Here is a 15,677-nt window from a genome sequence, read left to right on the forward strand (position 1 = left end):
TTCTGGAAAGTCTCCCTTTCAGATTGTCTTCGGATTGCAACCCGGAATACCTCTTCTCATCTCTGGATCATCTGGCGTTCCAGCTGCCGATACTTTCTACGAACATTTTTCTAAGGGATACCAAAACTGCTCTGGAGAAAGCCTCCCAGCGTATGAAAAGGCATGCGGACAAGAGACATTTGGATGCGCCTATCTTTTGTCCCGGAGACAAGATATGCCTCTCTTCTAAGTACATCCGGTTAAAGATGCCATCCTACAAATTTGGTCCCCGGTTCATTAGACCATTTGAGATCTTGCGACAGATCAATCCAGTCTCGTACAAGCTGAAGTTGCCCACTTCCCTACGTGTGCCTAACGTCTTTCATGTTTCTCTCCTCAAGCCAGTAGTTTTGAGTCCCTTCTTTAAGGATCCGGCTACCACTCCTGACCCTGTCTCGGAGGATGATGTTTTTGAGGTAAAACATATCCAGGCCATAAAAAAAGTAAGGGGTAAGACCTACTACCTGGTGGACTGGAAGGGTTTTGGTCCTGAGGAGAGATCTTGGGAGCCTAGGGAGAACATCCAGGCTCCGCTTCTCCTTAAAAGGTTCTACACAGGCTTGAAGAAGAGGGGGTGTAAAGAGGGGGATACTGTTACACCTGGCCCCCGTCCTGGCACTGCGTCCAGGCCTGCAGCTGCTCTCCGTTCTTGGCACTCACCTCGAGCCTCTCATGCTGCTGCTCAGCATTCTGTCCTCCCTCCTACCTCCTCCTACTGGCGTCCTGTGTGGAGATCTGTAACTAAGGCTATTAGGGCACGCACGCCCGCTCTCGCCTTCTTCAAGGGGCAGCGTGCATTATTCAAAAAATGCATTCAACCAATGGCAGTGCACTGGCTGCTATTTCTGGCCTCTCCTCCATCAGGAGAGCGCCGGAGCAACGAGTATCTATTATTGCTACATCCAGTTCTCATGCTAACCTGTCTGCACTGCATCTGCAGTCTCTGAGCATTGTCTAATGCTCTCTGTTTCCACAGCATATCAGTATCCTGTGTTACCTGGTTATATCAGCAACCATCTGGGCCTAAGCCATCCCGTTCCGCCTACAGCCATCCGAGTCCAAGGACTGTGTGAAGGTCACTGGAACTGACTCCTTACCAACTAACCGGATCCAGGACCCAGCGCATTACGGACTCTGCTGTAACTTTTGTTATCCCTTTTGGTCCCGCTGGGACAGCTGCCACGTGTTCGGGGTCTAACTGGAGGTAGCACCTGTGTCCTCCGGGTATTCCATTCTGGCCCTGCCTGAGGGGCTTTACTATGGGTGCCCGGGGCTCACTAGTCACGCCCCCTTCGGAGCCCCCCGGACCGTGGTCCCGAGGTTCCACTTAAAAAATAAAAACGAATGTGAACTTCACCATCTCTGCCTCCGCTTCCATTCGTTACAATGGGGCTAAATAATATGCATATTACAGCAGCCAGGGGGCACAGCTTTATTTTCATGTAAACACATTCCTTGTTTGGACGTTTACTCCCACCCTGTTTTTTTAGTCTCCTTTTTTTCTATTGTGTATCTTGTGTATATTCTTTTAAATATGTATGAATAAAATCTACATTTCTTAAGAAATTTATGCTGGAATCTCTCTACATCCTGAGGTGATTAACTACGACTACTTGATATTAGTGATGAGCGAGTATACTCGTTGCTCGGGTTTTCCCAAGCATGCTCGGGTGATCTCCGAGTATTTTGGCGTGCTCGGAGATTTAGTTTTCGCCGCCTCAGCTGCATAATTTGCGGCTGCTAGACAGCTTGAATGCATGTGAGGAATGCCTGTTTGTTAGGGAATACCCACATGTATTCAGCCTGTCTACAAGTCGCAAATCATGCAGATGAGATGACAAAAACGAAATTTCCTAGCACGCCAAAATACTCGGAGATCACCCGAGCAACGAGTATACTCGCTCATCACTACTTGGGGTTTGAGTAAATTGTAAATTGGAGTGTCTAGCGCCTTTAATTATGTGCTGTGGACTTTAGTGTTGTATTCTTACTGATAATAAGTAATATATCCAAGCCTAAATAAGATTTTTTTAACAAATAAGTTTGTTGTTAACACACAGATTGAGTTCATTTCACATGTTATGTTTAATTAATGTAGTATCATCGTACAACCTGGAAGTATGCTCTCTAACCACAGTATTTAGATATGAAATGACTGATGACATTTCTAAACAAATACAAAGAAATTAACATATAACGTGTTCTTAGTAAAGAGCTTTATAAACAGGTAACCAAAAAAAGTATTTACAGAACTATCCACATCTGGCTGTATATATTTACAGAGATTTGAAATTACAAACAATTTTTCAAAATAATAAAAGTGCACTTTATGTTTACATGTTCCATGATATTTGGTGATGATATTTAGTAAAAAGATACAGGAAATCCATTGTAAGAAATATACAAAATTAGCCCTGTGTTTAAATAAAAAAGAAATTAAGCAGCAAACTGAATTGTTTTTAAAAAAATAGTAATTCAGAGAACTAAAAACTAATAGACTTTGGATCATTTTCATTTTAGATGAGGCAAAAGTAAATGAATAAAATATAGTTCAGATGCTATATATTACATTTGAGTCTATTGTTCAAAAGCAAATAATTGTGTGGAACTTGGATATTGTTGCTTAGACATTGACGATGTGATGGTGGAATAATCGCTTACATGTTTCCTGTTGTAGGTGAAAGTGCTTCAGTATAAAGCCACTTCGGCTCATGTCCTTTGTGTTCTAACACTCCTGACTTTATATTGATCTTGTGAACATCTCCAGTATGTGTGTACACGGGGGTGTGCATATGTGTAACATACAGTGTCTACCATGGAATGTTTTTACTAACATCCCCTGTGTAACATGGTGTTTGATCAACATATGCAAAATGTGGGCAGCACAGATAATATTTAGTGGATGTTAACATGCCAACAATAGCCCAACTCATTAATTAGATGATTGGTTCGGTTTTGCAGGAAACAGAGAATCATCCATCTTGGCAACACGTCACCTGTAAACCGGAGGCATGCTGACAATATTATGACAATGTATGAGGACAGAGTGCATTAAGTGGGAATTAGTCTTTCCCTATCATTCTGTGTCAGCCTGAGTATAGAGGCCAATAAACAAATGCTTTAAATATAGTTGATCTATGTCTAACATTCTGAAATTGGCCTGTGTAAATGTATCCTAAATGTTTCTGTCTGATAGTAAAATGATAGCATTTGAGACTCCACTTTTAATTTTGTTCATAGCCACATTTAGTCTAAAAATGGTCCTCAACTGTAATCATTACAAAGTACAAAATATACAAAACATCAAAGTAAAGACGGTTTACAACAACCTACCGAAGCTAAAATTTTAGCTTATGTAACTGGCACCGGAATAATGATGCTACAATAGAAGCCTTAAAAATAAGGCTGGATTCTGACAAATATATGCACAGTGGACATTTATCCACAAAGTTTCTTGCATATTGCGCCTAACATCCAAGAGATCCTTTATCTCCCAGGCGCCATCCACTTGAGTTTTTCCCAAACTTATACACTAATCGGCGGCCATCTACACGCTCAAGAATTTCTCGCTTGTAGTAATATCTGCAAAGAGAGGAAAAAGTGTAAATAGTTATTGAATAATAAGATATTCATCCTAACTACTTTGAGAATCAGCGAAACATGAATGAAAAAGCTATCAATAAAATCATTTAAGGATGAACTGCCACACCAACCTCATAGCACGGCTAAGCTTCTCATATGTCATACTGGAATTTTTCTTTTTCTGTCCCCAAAGATGGGCAACTGCTTCAGAACGAAGAAACTTAAATACTCCTTCAGATCGGTCCTCCCACTTCAAGAGACCTTCATTTAAATCAGGCTGCAGTAATATATCCCGAATAAACTCCCAAAGGTGTGTTCCACGGGCAGCTGAAATAATGGTTAAATTGTAAGAATTACAAAATCAAGGAGTCATAATGAAAGAGATGTATCAAATAATTTACAAATGAAGCCAAGTTTCAAAATACTTAAAGGGAACCTATCAATCAATCCATACTGGCCGAACCTTGGGCAGCATGAATCAGAGACTTGGTGTTGATTGCAATCCGTTATGTTTTACTCTGAAAGCTCCAACACGTCAGAGAAAACGTAGTCAAAAAAGCCAGTTGGGGTCTACAGTTAGAGGCCTAACTAGTCTGAAGATGGCTCCAACCATCTTCTCCTTGCCATGCTCCAGTTAATTGGCAGGTCTTTCCCTATTGTGAGAGGAAAGACTTATCAATCAACTAGACTGGGGCAGGAATAAGTATACTAGGGACCGCATTGGAATAGTCAGACCTATCATTTTAGACCATGGCAGACTGTACAACTAGGATTTCTTTGAAACACTACAGGGCAAAACATACCTAGCTGCAATCGCATAGCAAGGCTCTGGTTTATGCTGCTCGTTGTTCGGATAGCATGGATCTCATGACAGGTTCCTTTCAAAGCGTAAATGTTGTCTTAGGAGAACATATAGCGGAATGTACACTCACTGGCCACTTTATTAGGTACACCTGTCCAACTGTGTGTTAAGACTTAATTTCTAATCAGCCAATCACATGGCGGCAACTCAGTGCATTTAGGCATGTAGACATGGTCAAGACAATCTCCTGCAGTTCAAACCGAGCATCAGTATGGGGAAGAAAGGTGATTTGAGTGCCTTTGAACGTGGCATGATTGTTGGTGCCAGAAGGGCTGGTCTGAGTATTTCAGAAACTGCTGATCTACTGGGATTTTCACGCACAACCATCTCTAGGGTTTACAGAGAATGGTCCGAAAAAGAAAAAAAATCCAGTGAGCGGCAGTTCTGTGGCCGGAAATGCCTTGTTGATGCCAGAGGTCAGAGGAGAATGGGCAGACTGGTTCGAGCTGATAGAAAGGCAACAGTGACTCAAATTGCCACCCGTTACAACCAAGGTAGGCAGAAGAGCATCTCTGAACGCACAGTGCGTCGAACTTTGAGGCAGATGGGCTACAGCAGCAGAAGACCACACTGGGTACCACTCCTCTCAGCTAAGAACAGGAAACTGAGGCTACAATTTGCACAAGCTCATCGAAATTGGACAGTAGAAGATTGGAAAAACGTTGCCTGGTCTGATGAGTCTCGATTTCTGCTGCGACATTCGGATGGTAGGGTCAGAATTTGGCGTAAACAACATGAAAGCATGGATCCATCCTGCCTTGTATCAACGGTTCAGGCTGGTGGTGGTGGTGTCATGGTGTGGGGAATTTTTTCTTGGCACTCTTTGGGCCCCTTGGTACCAATTGAGCATCGTTGCAACGCCACAGCCTACCTGAGTATTGTTGCTGACCATGTCCATCCCTTTATGACCACAATGTACCCAACATCTGATGGCTACTTTCAGCAGGATAATGCGCCATGTCATAAAGCTCGAATCATCTCAGATTGGTTTCTTGAACATGACAATGAGTTCACTGTACTCAAATGGCCTCCTCAGTCACCAGATCTCAATCCAATAGAGCATCTTTGGGATGTGGTGGAACGGGAGATTCGCATCAGGGATGTGCAGCCGACAAATCTGCGCCAACTGTGTGATGCCATCATGTCAATATGGTCCAAAATCTCTGAGGAATGCTTCCAGCACCTTGTTGAATCTCTGCCACGAAGAATTGAGGCAGTTCTGAAGGCAAAAGGGGGTCCAACCCCTTACTAGCATGGTGTACCTAATAAAGTGGCCAGTGAGTGTATATGTCTCCTTTCTCCTCCTCTGCCATCCTTATTGAACTTTATAAGTAGCGACTATCATCTCCTATCTCAGTGATGTGAAAATCTGTATTCATTGAAGACTTTACCCAGAGTCTGAGACTGAATGATCAGTACAGAAGAAAGTAGATCAGATTTCTCTGATAAGATATATTACAAAATTTAGCTATTTTCTCTTGATCTGTAAAAATGTTAAATGACAGTTACACAATAAATTAAATAACAACTAAAGGCAAGAGCACACATTTACTTACAGTGCTTGCTTTTCTTTGTCTCTAAGAAATCTGAGCTTTCAGCATTGATTTTCCGAGGCCTGCCCCTCCTTCTCCTATTGGGAGTGCCATCACTTTTATTATAATTTGATAAGGTGTCTGAAAATAAAGAGGCAAAACATGAAATAATTATTGCAATACTGTTTATAGTTTGTATTTTATTATCATTTCAGTATTTTATTAAGTAAAAGGGGTATTGCCATCAGCAAGATCCTATCCCAATATGAAGTAGGTGTAATAATATTAGCAAATACCTCCAATTAGAAATGTCTAATTCGCTATCTCTTTTTCCTCATGTTTAGGCATTGCAGGAACTTAGGTATCCTTTGTTACGTCCACTGATGAAGTGACAGTTAGCTAGTTGCCAGTGGTCATAACCATGGATATCTAAGGTCCTGCAATGCCTGCACATGAGGAAAGAGACTATACTACATTTCTAATTGGATGTATCTGCTAATATTATTATTACACCTACTACAGGGTGGGCCATTTATATGGATACACCTAAATAGAATTGGAATGGTTGGTAATATAAACTTTCTGTTTGTGGCACATTAGTATATGGGAGGGGGAAATGGTGTGCTATCAGTGTGTCAAGAGTGGGAGAAGAGGGTTGCATTGACAATCCAACACAATGGGCAGCACTTTGAACACATTTTATAAGTAGTCATAAACTTGTAAATAACTCATGAACGAATAAAGTTACATTAAAACCAAGCACACCATTGTATTTCTTGTGAAATTCTCAATAAGTTTGATGTGTCACATTATCCTCTTCCCTTTTCAAAAAATAAATTTGGATCCAAAATGGCCGACTTCAAAATGGCCACCATGGTCACCACCCATCTTGAAAAGTTTCCCCCCTCCCATATACTAATGTGCCACAAACAGGAAGTTGATATCACCAACTATTCCCATTTTATTTAGATGTATCCATATAAATGGCCCACCCTGTACATATTGGGATAGGATCTTGGTAATGGGAATACCCCTTTAAGTATCAACTTACTTGTTCCCAATGATGCTGTTTTTATGTCCACGTCAATGTCACTTCCTGCAGAATCTCCATCTTGAGGGCTATATGAACCTGTCAGTAAAAAAGCAAGACAATTGAGTAATGTGAAAAGTTTTCCAAGCTCTTTTACACTGACGCATATAAGATTGTCTTTATTACTTACCGGATCCACAGAACTCGGAGCTAGCAGGTGAGATTGAATCAGAGTAATAACCTGGATCTATTGTTTTATCTCGACACAGTTCAGGTTCTGTAATTAAAAAGCACGTAGGATTTAAAATCTCCATAAAGAATCATTTCCTCATTTACTGTTGCATGGTTAACAGCACAAATGGTTTTAACAATGATCAATCACTAGTGATCTAAGTAACAGCATGACATAAAGTCAAAATTGCGTAGAAATGTTGTTGGGTTAAAATAGCAAATCATGGCTGAATATAGCTAATTTCACCATCATGCTCCATTAAGTTTGGCAATTGATGTTGCCTTGGCTATCAGGCTATTGGCTGTAAGTGGAAATTTGTAGTCTAAAGGCCTCTATACACATTCGATTAATGTTGGCTAATACTGCCGATATTGAGGGGTTTGGCCCACAATCTATTGTGTATGGTAGCGCTAGCCAACTGGCGGTCTGTGGAGAAGTTGATCAGGCATGTCTATTATCGGACTGTCAATCACATTGTTCTTCCAGAGATAAGCCGCCTGCTGGTGTCTAAGCCAGAGGATTTCTTATGAGGAGCACAGTAGCCTTTATATCGGAGAGTAGGTTGAAATGGCTGTTGGCTGAGCGATTGAAACATTGTTCATCCAATAGACATCTAATGTGTATGGCGGTTTTTAGGCTGTGCCAATACCAGTAATCAAAGTCAGCACAGTTTTAGTAAACAGAGCAAGGTGACTCAGCTTTTAAATAACAATGTTTATGTAGTCAAGTGACATGAAAAAAACAACACACAGCGGTTTCGGGTGAGGCCAGTAGCATAGCTATCTAGATGGGGCACGTACCACTTTTACCTGTGTACAGCTTACCGATATAGTTAAACTCTATGGCAGCGCAGAGAGCCATGGTCTACTTGTCTTACTGCTCTCTATTCTGTAAACCATAGGTTGTGTTAGGCCTGCAGCCTACAGAGTGGCACAGGAAGTCAGAGTCCCAGCAAAGATGGTGCAAACACATTAACATGTCGATCCATTTTTGCTTGGACGCTGACTGTGGTGGCAGACTCCCCAAAATGTGAGGATAGTTGGTAAAAACTGTAATATTTTATTTATTTGCTTTTTAAATGTCACACTATGTCTTTTTTTGTTGGGGAACTCAGGAGCAATGTGGGAAGAATCAGATGACATTATTATTGTATGTGGAGGGACTTTTCTTGATGCACAAAGGGCATCAATAATTGCTAAGGTGACATTATTTTTTAGGGGTTTCATAACCTATATTTTCTTTTGAATCTGTACCCCTCCTTGTGTGCACGCTCATATAGGAGTGCTGAGCTGCCCACTATTTGGGAGTCTATTAAACTATCAGTGGGGCATTTCAGAACTTGGACCCCCACAGATCTACAGGCAAATAAAGATAGAAATACTGCGAATTTAGATATCTCACCTTAATAAGGAATTAGTTGAGATAAAGAACTATTAAGTAGCAATACACACATTATACTAAGGAAGTAAATCCCTGATGAAGGAAAGCGCTCTTTCCGAAACGCGTTGGATGCTTTTTGGTCCTTTCTGCAACCTGTATTCTGTCTAGCCAGCAGGCAAGCTCTGTTCTTGTGATCATCCGTGGCAAACCAAGTTCGACTCCTATTTCATCTAATAGCAGACCTGCAGCTGCTAACTTGGATCATCGGAACTTTCTCTGCAACTGATCGGCGCAAGTGTCTCCTATTTTTTGGTTGTTGTGGAGGCGCGCGCCGCACCGGTCTCTAGCGCCAGTGTTTCATTTGGATCGCATTTGAACACGTGACACCAGCGTCACACTAGGTTCTGATCCTCTCAATCCCAAGAGCGGAGATGCTGAAACTAATGGAGATAAACACTACACAGCTTGAACGCTGCTGAACATATGTTATCGGTGTTATTTCAGGTCCCGCTTCCCTTATTTCACAGAACGGAGCTGCCGTATCTAATGGAACTGCAAGTACAGATCTCATGTGTCACAGCTGCTCATTAATAGCTCGCTATTTCTACTGGGGATATTGAAGGCATTTTTTATATAGGAAATTATTTAGTAGGAGATATAGCCACCGGCCGGGGCAATCTCCATGCGATTACAATTAATTTGCTATTTATCTGAAACTATTCATCTATCTCGATTTTTTAGTTGGATGATGTCTAGCAACATTTTTTACTTCAAGTGGTGGTACTCACATATTTTTTGATCCTTTTTCATTTAGAGATATAGCGCTATATCCATTTATATTTATTGCTGATTATCCCATATGTTTAACACTGAGGTTTTGTTTTCTAAACAAGTATTTTAGCCCTATGTGTATGTTAAATAAATTGTTATAACTTCAGAATACATTCTGATCTTTTATTGAAGTGATTAATTGTTTTATTTGGATTTTTATTAGTTGAATCTCCAACAGCATGTTTGGAGATTATTTTTAATTTCAAGTATTTTGGTTTTTTATGGAACTATTTACTTCCTTAGTATAATGTGTGTATTGCTACTTAATAGTTCTTTATCTCAACTAATTCCTTATTAAGGTGAGGTGTTTTGTGTGCGCGAATTTATTATTATTTTTACATATTTTTTAATGATTATACTGACAAAATAGTGGTTTTTTGTTTAATTCTGCAGCACCATTTACTCTGAGCGCCACTGTAGATTTCTTTTGAATTTAGATATCTGAACTGTATTAACTGAATACCAAAGTCCCATTCTGTGTGTTGGAGTCACATGACTAACCCCCATTATTAACTGGTTTTCAGCCCTTTTTATAAATGGAACCTGCTATTAGACTCATGCTACCTGAAACATAGCCAGCATGAATCACAGCCCGGCTACTTGATTGCAGCCAAGTATGCTTTACTTCAAAATTCTACAGAGGTTTAGAGAAAAGATAGTATGAAATTCTAGCCAGGAACTCAGAGACTAGTCCAATGTGTATTTAAGGAGGGATTTGTTAATGGAACGAGGCAGGAAGAAGCCAGCCAGAGGCCATGAAGAACTTCTCATGTCTCTTTTGTTCCTTGACCAGCTTTCAAACTATATTTTCTCTTGAATGGTATAGATGCAGATTTTTAGAGTAAAACATGCCTGACTGCAATCGTGCAATTAGGCTCTCATTCATACTGCTCATGATATGGGAAGAACAAATCTAGTGTTAGGTTCTCTTCAAATTGATATATGGCCAGGGCCAACATGGGCATAAAAATAATATATAGCACATACACACCTAATCATCTCCTGCCAGTCTGTGTCTTTTCTGGCATTGTCAGCATGTTACCATTACATGTAATCAGAAGTCACCGCTGCATCCAAGGTTTAACTACCGATTGTCAAACACTGACAACACTAGAAGTGGAGACTGCCAGAAAGGCTGTCCAGCATTATAGAGGAGCGACAGGGGATTGATTGGCGAGCATGTGCAGTTTATTATTTTTATAGCAAACTTAGCCCATAAATATAACACAAGCAAGGACTGGAAAACCAAATGGATCTGACTGCAAACAAGTAATATCAGAAAACTTAGAAACAGATCTTTGTCATACTCATTTCATACCTATTTCATTCTTTGCTCCAAATTGCAAATTGTCTTCACATTGAATATAGTCATAAATTAGGTCCCATTCAGAAGGGCATTCTGAAAAATAATAAATTCATTAATATAATAATAATAATAATAATAATAATGATAATAAATGTATTTCAGGCGATAAATGTGTAAAAAGGCAACACTGGGAATGTGTTAATAAACTTACCCTCTGAAAGGTGGAACCTTAAGTCATAGTCACTAGAATCACATGAATTTGATGATAGAGGGGTTTTCCCTGTGAAGAAACATTTTATAGTTATCAGACTAAAAGCAGAATATCTCCTCTATACAGCTTACAGCTTGATGCTATGGGTTACAGTTTGCCTAACATGCAAAAAGCAGGATGAAATTTATCTAGCTCAAACTAGCAGTTTGACTTTTAAGCAGAGATTGTAACCTTTGGTAATTGAAGATAATCTGCATCATTATGACGCACAGATGTGTCTTATCTTAGCGTGCAGACAAGGAAATCTATAGCTTTTTATTATCTTCAGAAATTATCAATAGATCACTTTCTTACAATTCAGTTCTGGCTACTAATAATGAATTAGGTCATAGTACTCACAATCTCGTAACTGGCTTAAATGGTTGTAGAGTTTATCCCCTAGACCGCCAAACATTGTCCTCATATCGTCTCTGCTCAGTTGACATAAGCGTTGGCCATCCATTTCACATTGGGTTAAGTTTATAGTGCTGGCATCCCACTTGTTCCTCTCAACATTATAGCTGATCCAGTCCAATACATGCTGCTGCGTCCACGTTTGTGGCAGGTCCTGTTCCCACTCGCATACCTCGGCTGTAAAACAGACATTTTGCCATTTTACCACTGACTTTTCTTTTAAGCAAAGACTAATGATGTGCACTACATAGATTCTACAATACAAACTGGTTCAGAGAGTAAACTAAATGTTTTCTTAAGATTCATCTCTACAATTTTCTTGGTTACCTGATAGCTCGTTGGTAGTTCCTGGCATAGTAAACGTAAGTAGCTTGTTATTGTCTCCATCTATCAATGTCTCAGTGGATACCGCCTGAGCTTGGACCGGTGGATATAAAGTTGAAAAATAATTGTTAAAAACACTGCTGATCACACAGCTTCCTCCTGCCATCGTAGAGCCTAGATGAGAAAAACATGGAACATTAAGTGGTAAAATGGATAGGTGTTCTCCACAAAAAAAAAACAGCTTTAGAAATCCGGTGAAAGAAGTGAATCAGCATACTGTTCCCATCCCTTGCAATGTCTCACTGAATTTGAAGGCATAAGTATTTCTCTGAAGAGTCCAGGTTGCAAAAAAGTAATGAAAAGTACAAAATCTGCACTGCTATGGTCTAAGATAAAGTGAAAGCTTTCAGAGAACACCAAGATCCCAGAGGTGTAATGTTAAGGTCGTTAACTACCTGTGCAATGTTCCTGAGTAATCCACCTATGCAATAGAGATGACTATGAGAACATAGCAAACCTTGTACTTATATACACCCAACCCATGTAACCTGACTCCACCTGCTCTATATACAGATTAGACGGGATTTTCCCCAGGTGCGTGATGTGAGTTCAGAGGCCACAAGAATATTTGCATAGCAAACTGTTTCCAACCCTTTCTGGGAAAACAAGGGGACGGGTGGTTTAATGATTGCTAGAGGTAACAGATGTCTCAACACGTCAACCTACTCACATCCAACAACTGATATTTTCATGTTTACGATCATGTAGCATACTAATTAATTCTTAGCAGTTTTTATATTAGAGTTTAAAAAAATTCTCTATTGTATGAGCAAATAAAAAAACCATGTCTAAATAAATATCCTGTTCCACATTATACAACACACAATAACACGGGAAGGCCTCATAAATGTGTAGGGAGGAGGGCCCCCGCAGAGTGTCCGGGCTGGAACCAAGGGGACCGCCATCTAGGTTCCTAAGGGAACTGTACCCGGGTAACGGAGGAGGAGAGTGGACTGCTGGGAGTGACAGGACAGCAAGGGGAGGGGCAAGTATAAAAGGGACAGGGAGCGCGCAGGGGAGTCAGTTGGCGGAACGGCAGACACAAAGCAAGAGACTGTGGGAGTTTGAGAGGGCCAGAGTGACAGACGATGACCAAGGAGGAGACCAGCGGCAGAGGGGAGATTTACAGTGGCCTGCGGAGAGGAAGCGCCGAACTTACCGACAACAGACTACCACTTCACTCCAATCCGGGGTCACGACCTACCCGCGATCATCTGCAGCCGTTGGCGCTGTGCTCCAGCCCGTTGCGGCCTGTCCGCCACCTCTCGCGGCTGCTGCTGCTTCACTCCAGCCCGCTGCCACCCTGTTTCAGCCCGCGGCTGCGGCCTGTTCATCATCGCTCGCAGCTGACATCACCCCGCTGCAGTCAGCAGTTGGGGCCTACTCCTTGCCTACGTAGAAACTCTTTGCCCAGGCCGTGCACGTGGCCTGCCAATCGCCACTCCTGGTAACTGCGACACAACCCTGCTTGAAGACTGGAGTCTGATTGAACGCACTAACTAGCGTAACCCCGCTGTTTCTACAGGGGGTTACCTCATCAAAGGACTCCCTCAGGGCCTGTTGTGCCCCAACTCTTCCTGGGCGCTGGGGTGCCCGAAGACTAGGACAGATCTTCAGCAGCTGGGCCCAGCGGCTGCGACGCTAAAGCAGCTTCATCAGAGACGCCGAGGGACATCAGGACGGATAACTGACACTATAGGAAATAAGGACCCGTAGTCAGCCATATCGTGGCCCTATAGTAACCGGCCTTTGCCAGGTTAGTCGTGTTCTCTTTAAAAGTGTTTGTTTGTGCTGAGTCCCTGTGAGGACAATATCTGTTACTTTGTTTTGGTTGCGTAGTATAGTCCTAGCGGCTTAAATTTATAAAAGTTTCTCCCCAAAGTACAACTCAGTCTCGCGTCTCATCACTGCATCCTGCGTACCTGTTATTACCTACTTTTTGGCGTAGCCGGCAGGGTGCAGTCTCCGAGCGCGGACAACGATGTCCCAGACCAGGGCAGGGCCGTGAACTCGACAAATAACGAGGGCCCCCATTCCTGCATTTCATTGGGGTCTATGCTGAGCAACCTGCCTAGGTTTTCCGGCTCTAATACCATGCTATGGAGATGGACAGAACGGATGTGGGAGCTCTTTCAGATGCACCCGATGACTCCTGACCTGGAAACCGAAGTAGCTCTCATGGCGTTAGACAGGGAGGCTCGGAATTCAGTAATGTTGAGGCCCCCGGGACACCACAACACCTTTGATAAAGTTTTACAGATCTTAGAAAAGGCCCATGGGGACCCAACCAATGTGGGAGAGTTGAGGACCCGGTTGTTCAGTCGGATGCAGGGAGAGGGGAGACCATCACCTAGTATATGAATGTCCTCCGAGAGTTGCACACGGCCATCGAAAGGAAGGACGGCATAGGGGTAGGACCTATTGACATTACACTACGCGACCTGTTGGAGACTGGACTGCGGGACCCGTTAATAAAGCAGGCATTACAGGAGCAGGTCAGAATGAATCCACGTCTGGACTTTTCAGAGGTGGGAAGTCAAGCACGCGCTCGAGAGCAGGAGCAGGGGATGGCGGTCCCCGTGGGGAAGGTCCGAAGTGTGGAGGCTTCCGTGAATGCAGTTGAGGAGCCTCAATGGGTGGAGGAGATGAAACAAGAATTGAAGAACATCAAGGGCGAATTGGCCAGAGTGAAAAAAGTCAGGGACTGGATGGCCTAGTTTCAATCCCGGCCCCTGGGGGCCCCGCTCCACCCAGAGTGGTCGGTCTTCGCAGACCCGGTGCTATCAGTGCGGGGAGCCGGGTCACTTCGCCCGAGAGTGTCCGCGGCATGGGAGATACCCACCTCGGCGGCCATTAAACTAGAGTGCTCCGGGCTGGGGGATGCCACTCGGAGCCAGAAACCACGATTAGGGGTGGTGAAAGTCCCGAAGATTTGGTCACAAAATGTCCGGTGGTATGGGCAGAAGTAGAGGGCCGTGCCGTCCGGTGCCTAGTTGACACGGGGTCACAAGAAACAGCTATGCCTGCAAACTATTTCCGGCAGAATTTCCCCAAGGCAGCGAGACCACAGTGGGGACCCATGATCAGACTAGTAGCCGCCAATCAACTACTCTGTGGCCGAGGGATTTACCGCACAGCATCACCTGTAGCCATACCACCCTGTTGCCAGGGTGGTATGGGTACAGGTGACGCTGTGCGGTAAATCCCTCGGCCACAGAGGAGTGGTTCTGACCCAAGGGGAAGCCGAAAAGCAGCATCCAATCATTCTGGGCATGAACATACAACGGTAGTTTGACAATCTGCTCCTCAATGATCCCACGCACGAGATCCTGAAGTAGTGGGGTTCCCGCACGACCCAAGGACAGGTATTCCAGCAGTTGGTGCGGGAAGCGTGAGTACATCAGGACTGCCGGGAGGGCGAGGCTCTCGGCAAAGTCATCGCGCCAGCGGTTCCCCTGCTTGTACTGCCCCCTGGGCAGACGGTGATGGCCCTGCCAATTTGGGCCTCGATACCCTTGGAGGGCGTAGAGATGCAGGTGGAGCCATGCTACTCGGAGCGCTTGCCTCCTGGCATACTGGTGGCCCGCTCCCTGACCACAGTGCAAAAGGGGACCGTCCTGGTGTGCTGCATCAACCTTGAAGACCAAGACATCGTTCTGAAGCCCCGGACCGAACTGGCCAAGCTAGTAAGGCCGTTGAAAGAAGTGCTGCCGGCCCCTGCGGTTCAATTGAGAGTGCAATCCAAGGACCCTTGGGCAGTAACTATCCAGACTCTACAGGCTGCCGAGATCTCAGCTCAGGAGAAGGGTCAAGAAATCCTGGAACAAATGCGGCC

At 43.2% G+C, this 15,677-nt stretch overlaps 1 protein-coding gene across 3 annotated transcripts in view; it reads right to left on the reverse strand.

The window, feature by feature from the left end:
• Positions 1-2,105: 2,105 nt before the first annotated feature.
• ELF3 (E74 like ETS transcription factor 3) overlaps positions 2,106-15,677 on the reverse strand; it is a 136,204-nt gene continuing 122,632 nt past the window's right edge. For 2 of the 3 annotated variants that reach the window (XM_073561066.1, XM_073561068.1), the window contains 9 exons: positions 11,786-11,956; positions 11,405-11,635; positions 11,006-11,074; positions 10,807-10,887; positions 7,236-7,322; positions 7,067-7,144; positions 6,040-6,156; positions 3,753-3,948; positions 2,106-3,621 (listed from right to left, as the gene is read on the reverse strand). In XM_073561066.1, the coding sequence (XP_073417167.1) occupies positions 3,507-3,621; positions 3,753-3,948; positions 6,040-6,156; positions 7,067-7,144; positions 7,236-7,322; positions 10,807-10,887; positions 11,006-11,074; positions 11,405-11,635; positions 11,786-11,956 (1,145 nt within the window). In that variant the 3' untranslated portion in view covers positions 2,106-3,506. Of the gene's footprint in view, positions 3,622-3,752; positions 3,949-6,039; positions 6,157-7,066; positions 7,145-7,235; positions 7,323-10,806; positions 10,888-11,005; positions 11,075-11,404; positions 11,636-11,785; positions 11,957-12,237; positions 12,317-15,677 lie in introns of those variants that run through there. The other variant, XM_073561067.1, reaches the window with a different exon arrangement.

The sequence above is a fragment of the Dendrobates tinctorius genome, unplaced genomic scaffold (assembly GCF_039654945.1).
Source record: "Dendrobates tinctorius isolate UK_male_01 unplaced genomic scaffold, ASM3965494v1 ptg000312l, whole genome shotgun sequence".
NCBI classification, from domain to species: Eukaryota; Metazoa; Chordata; class Amphibia; order Anura; family Dendrobatidae; genus Dendrobates; species Dendrobates tinctorius.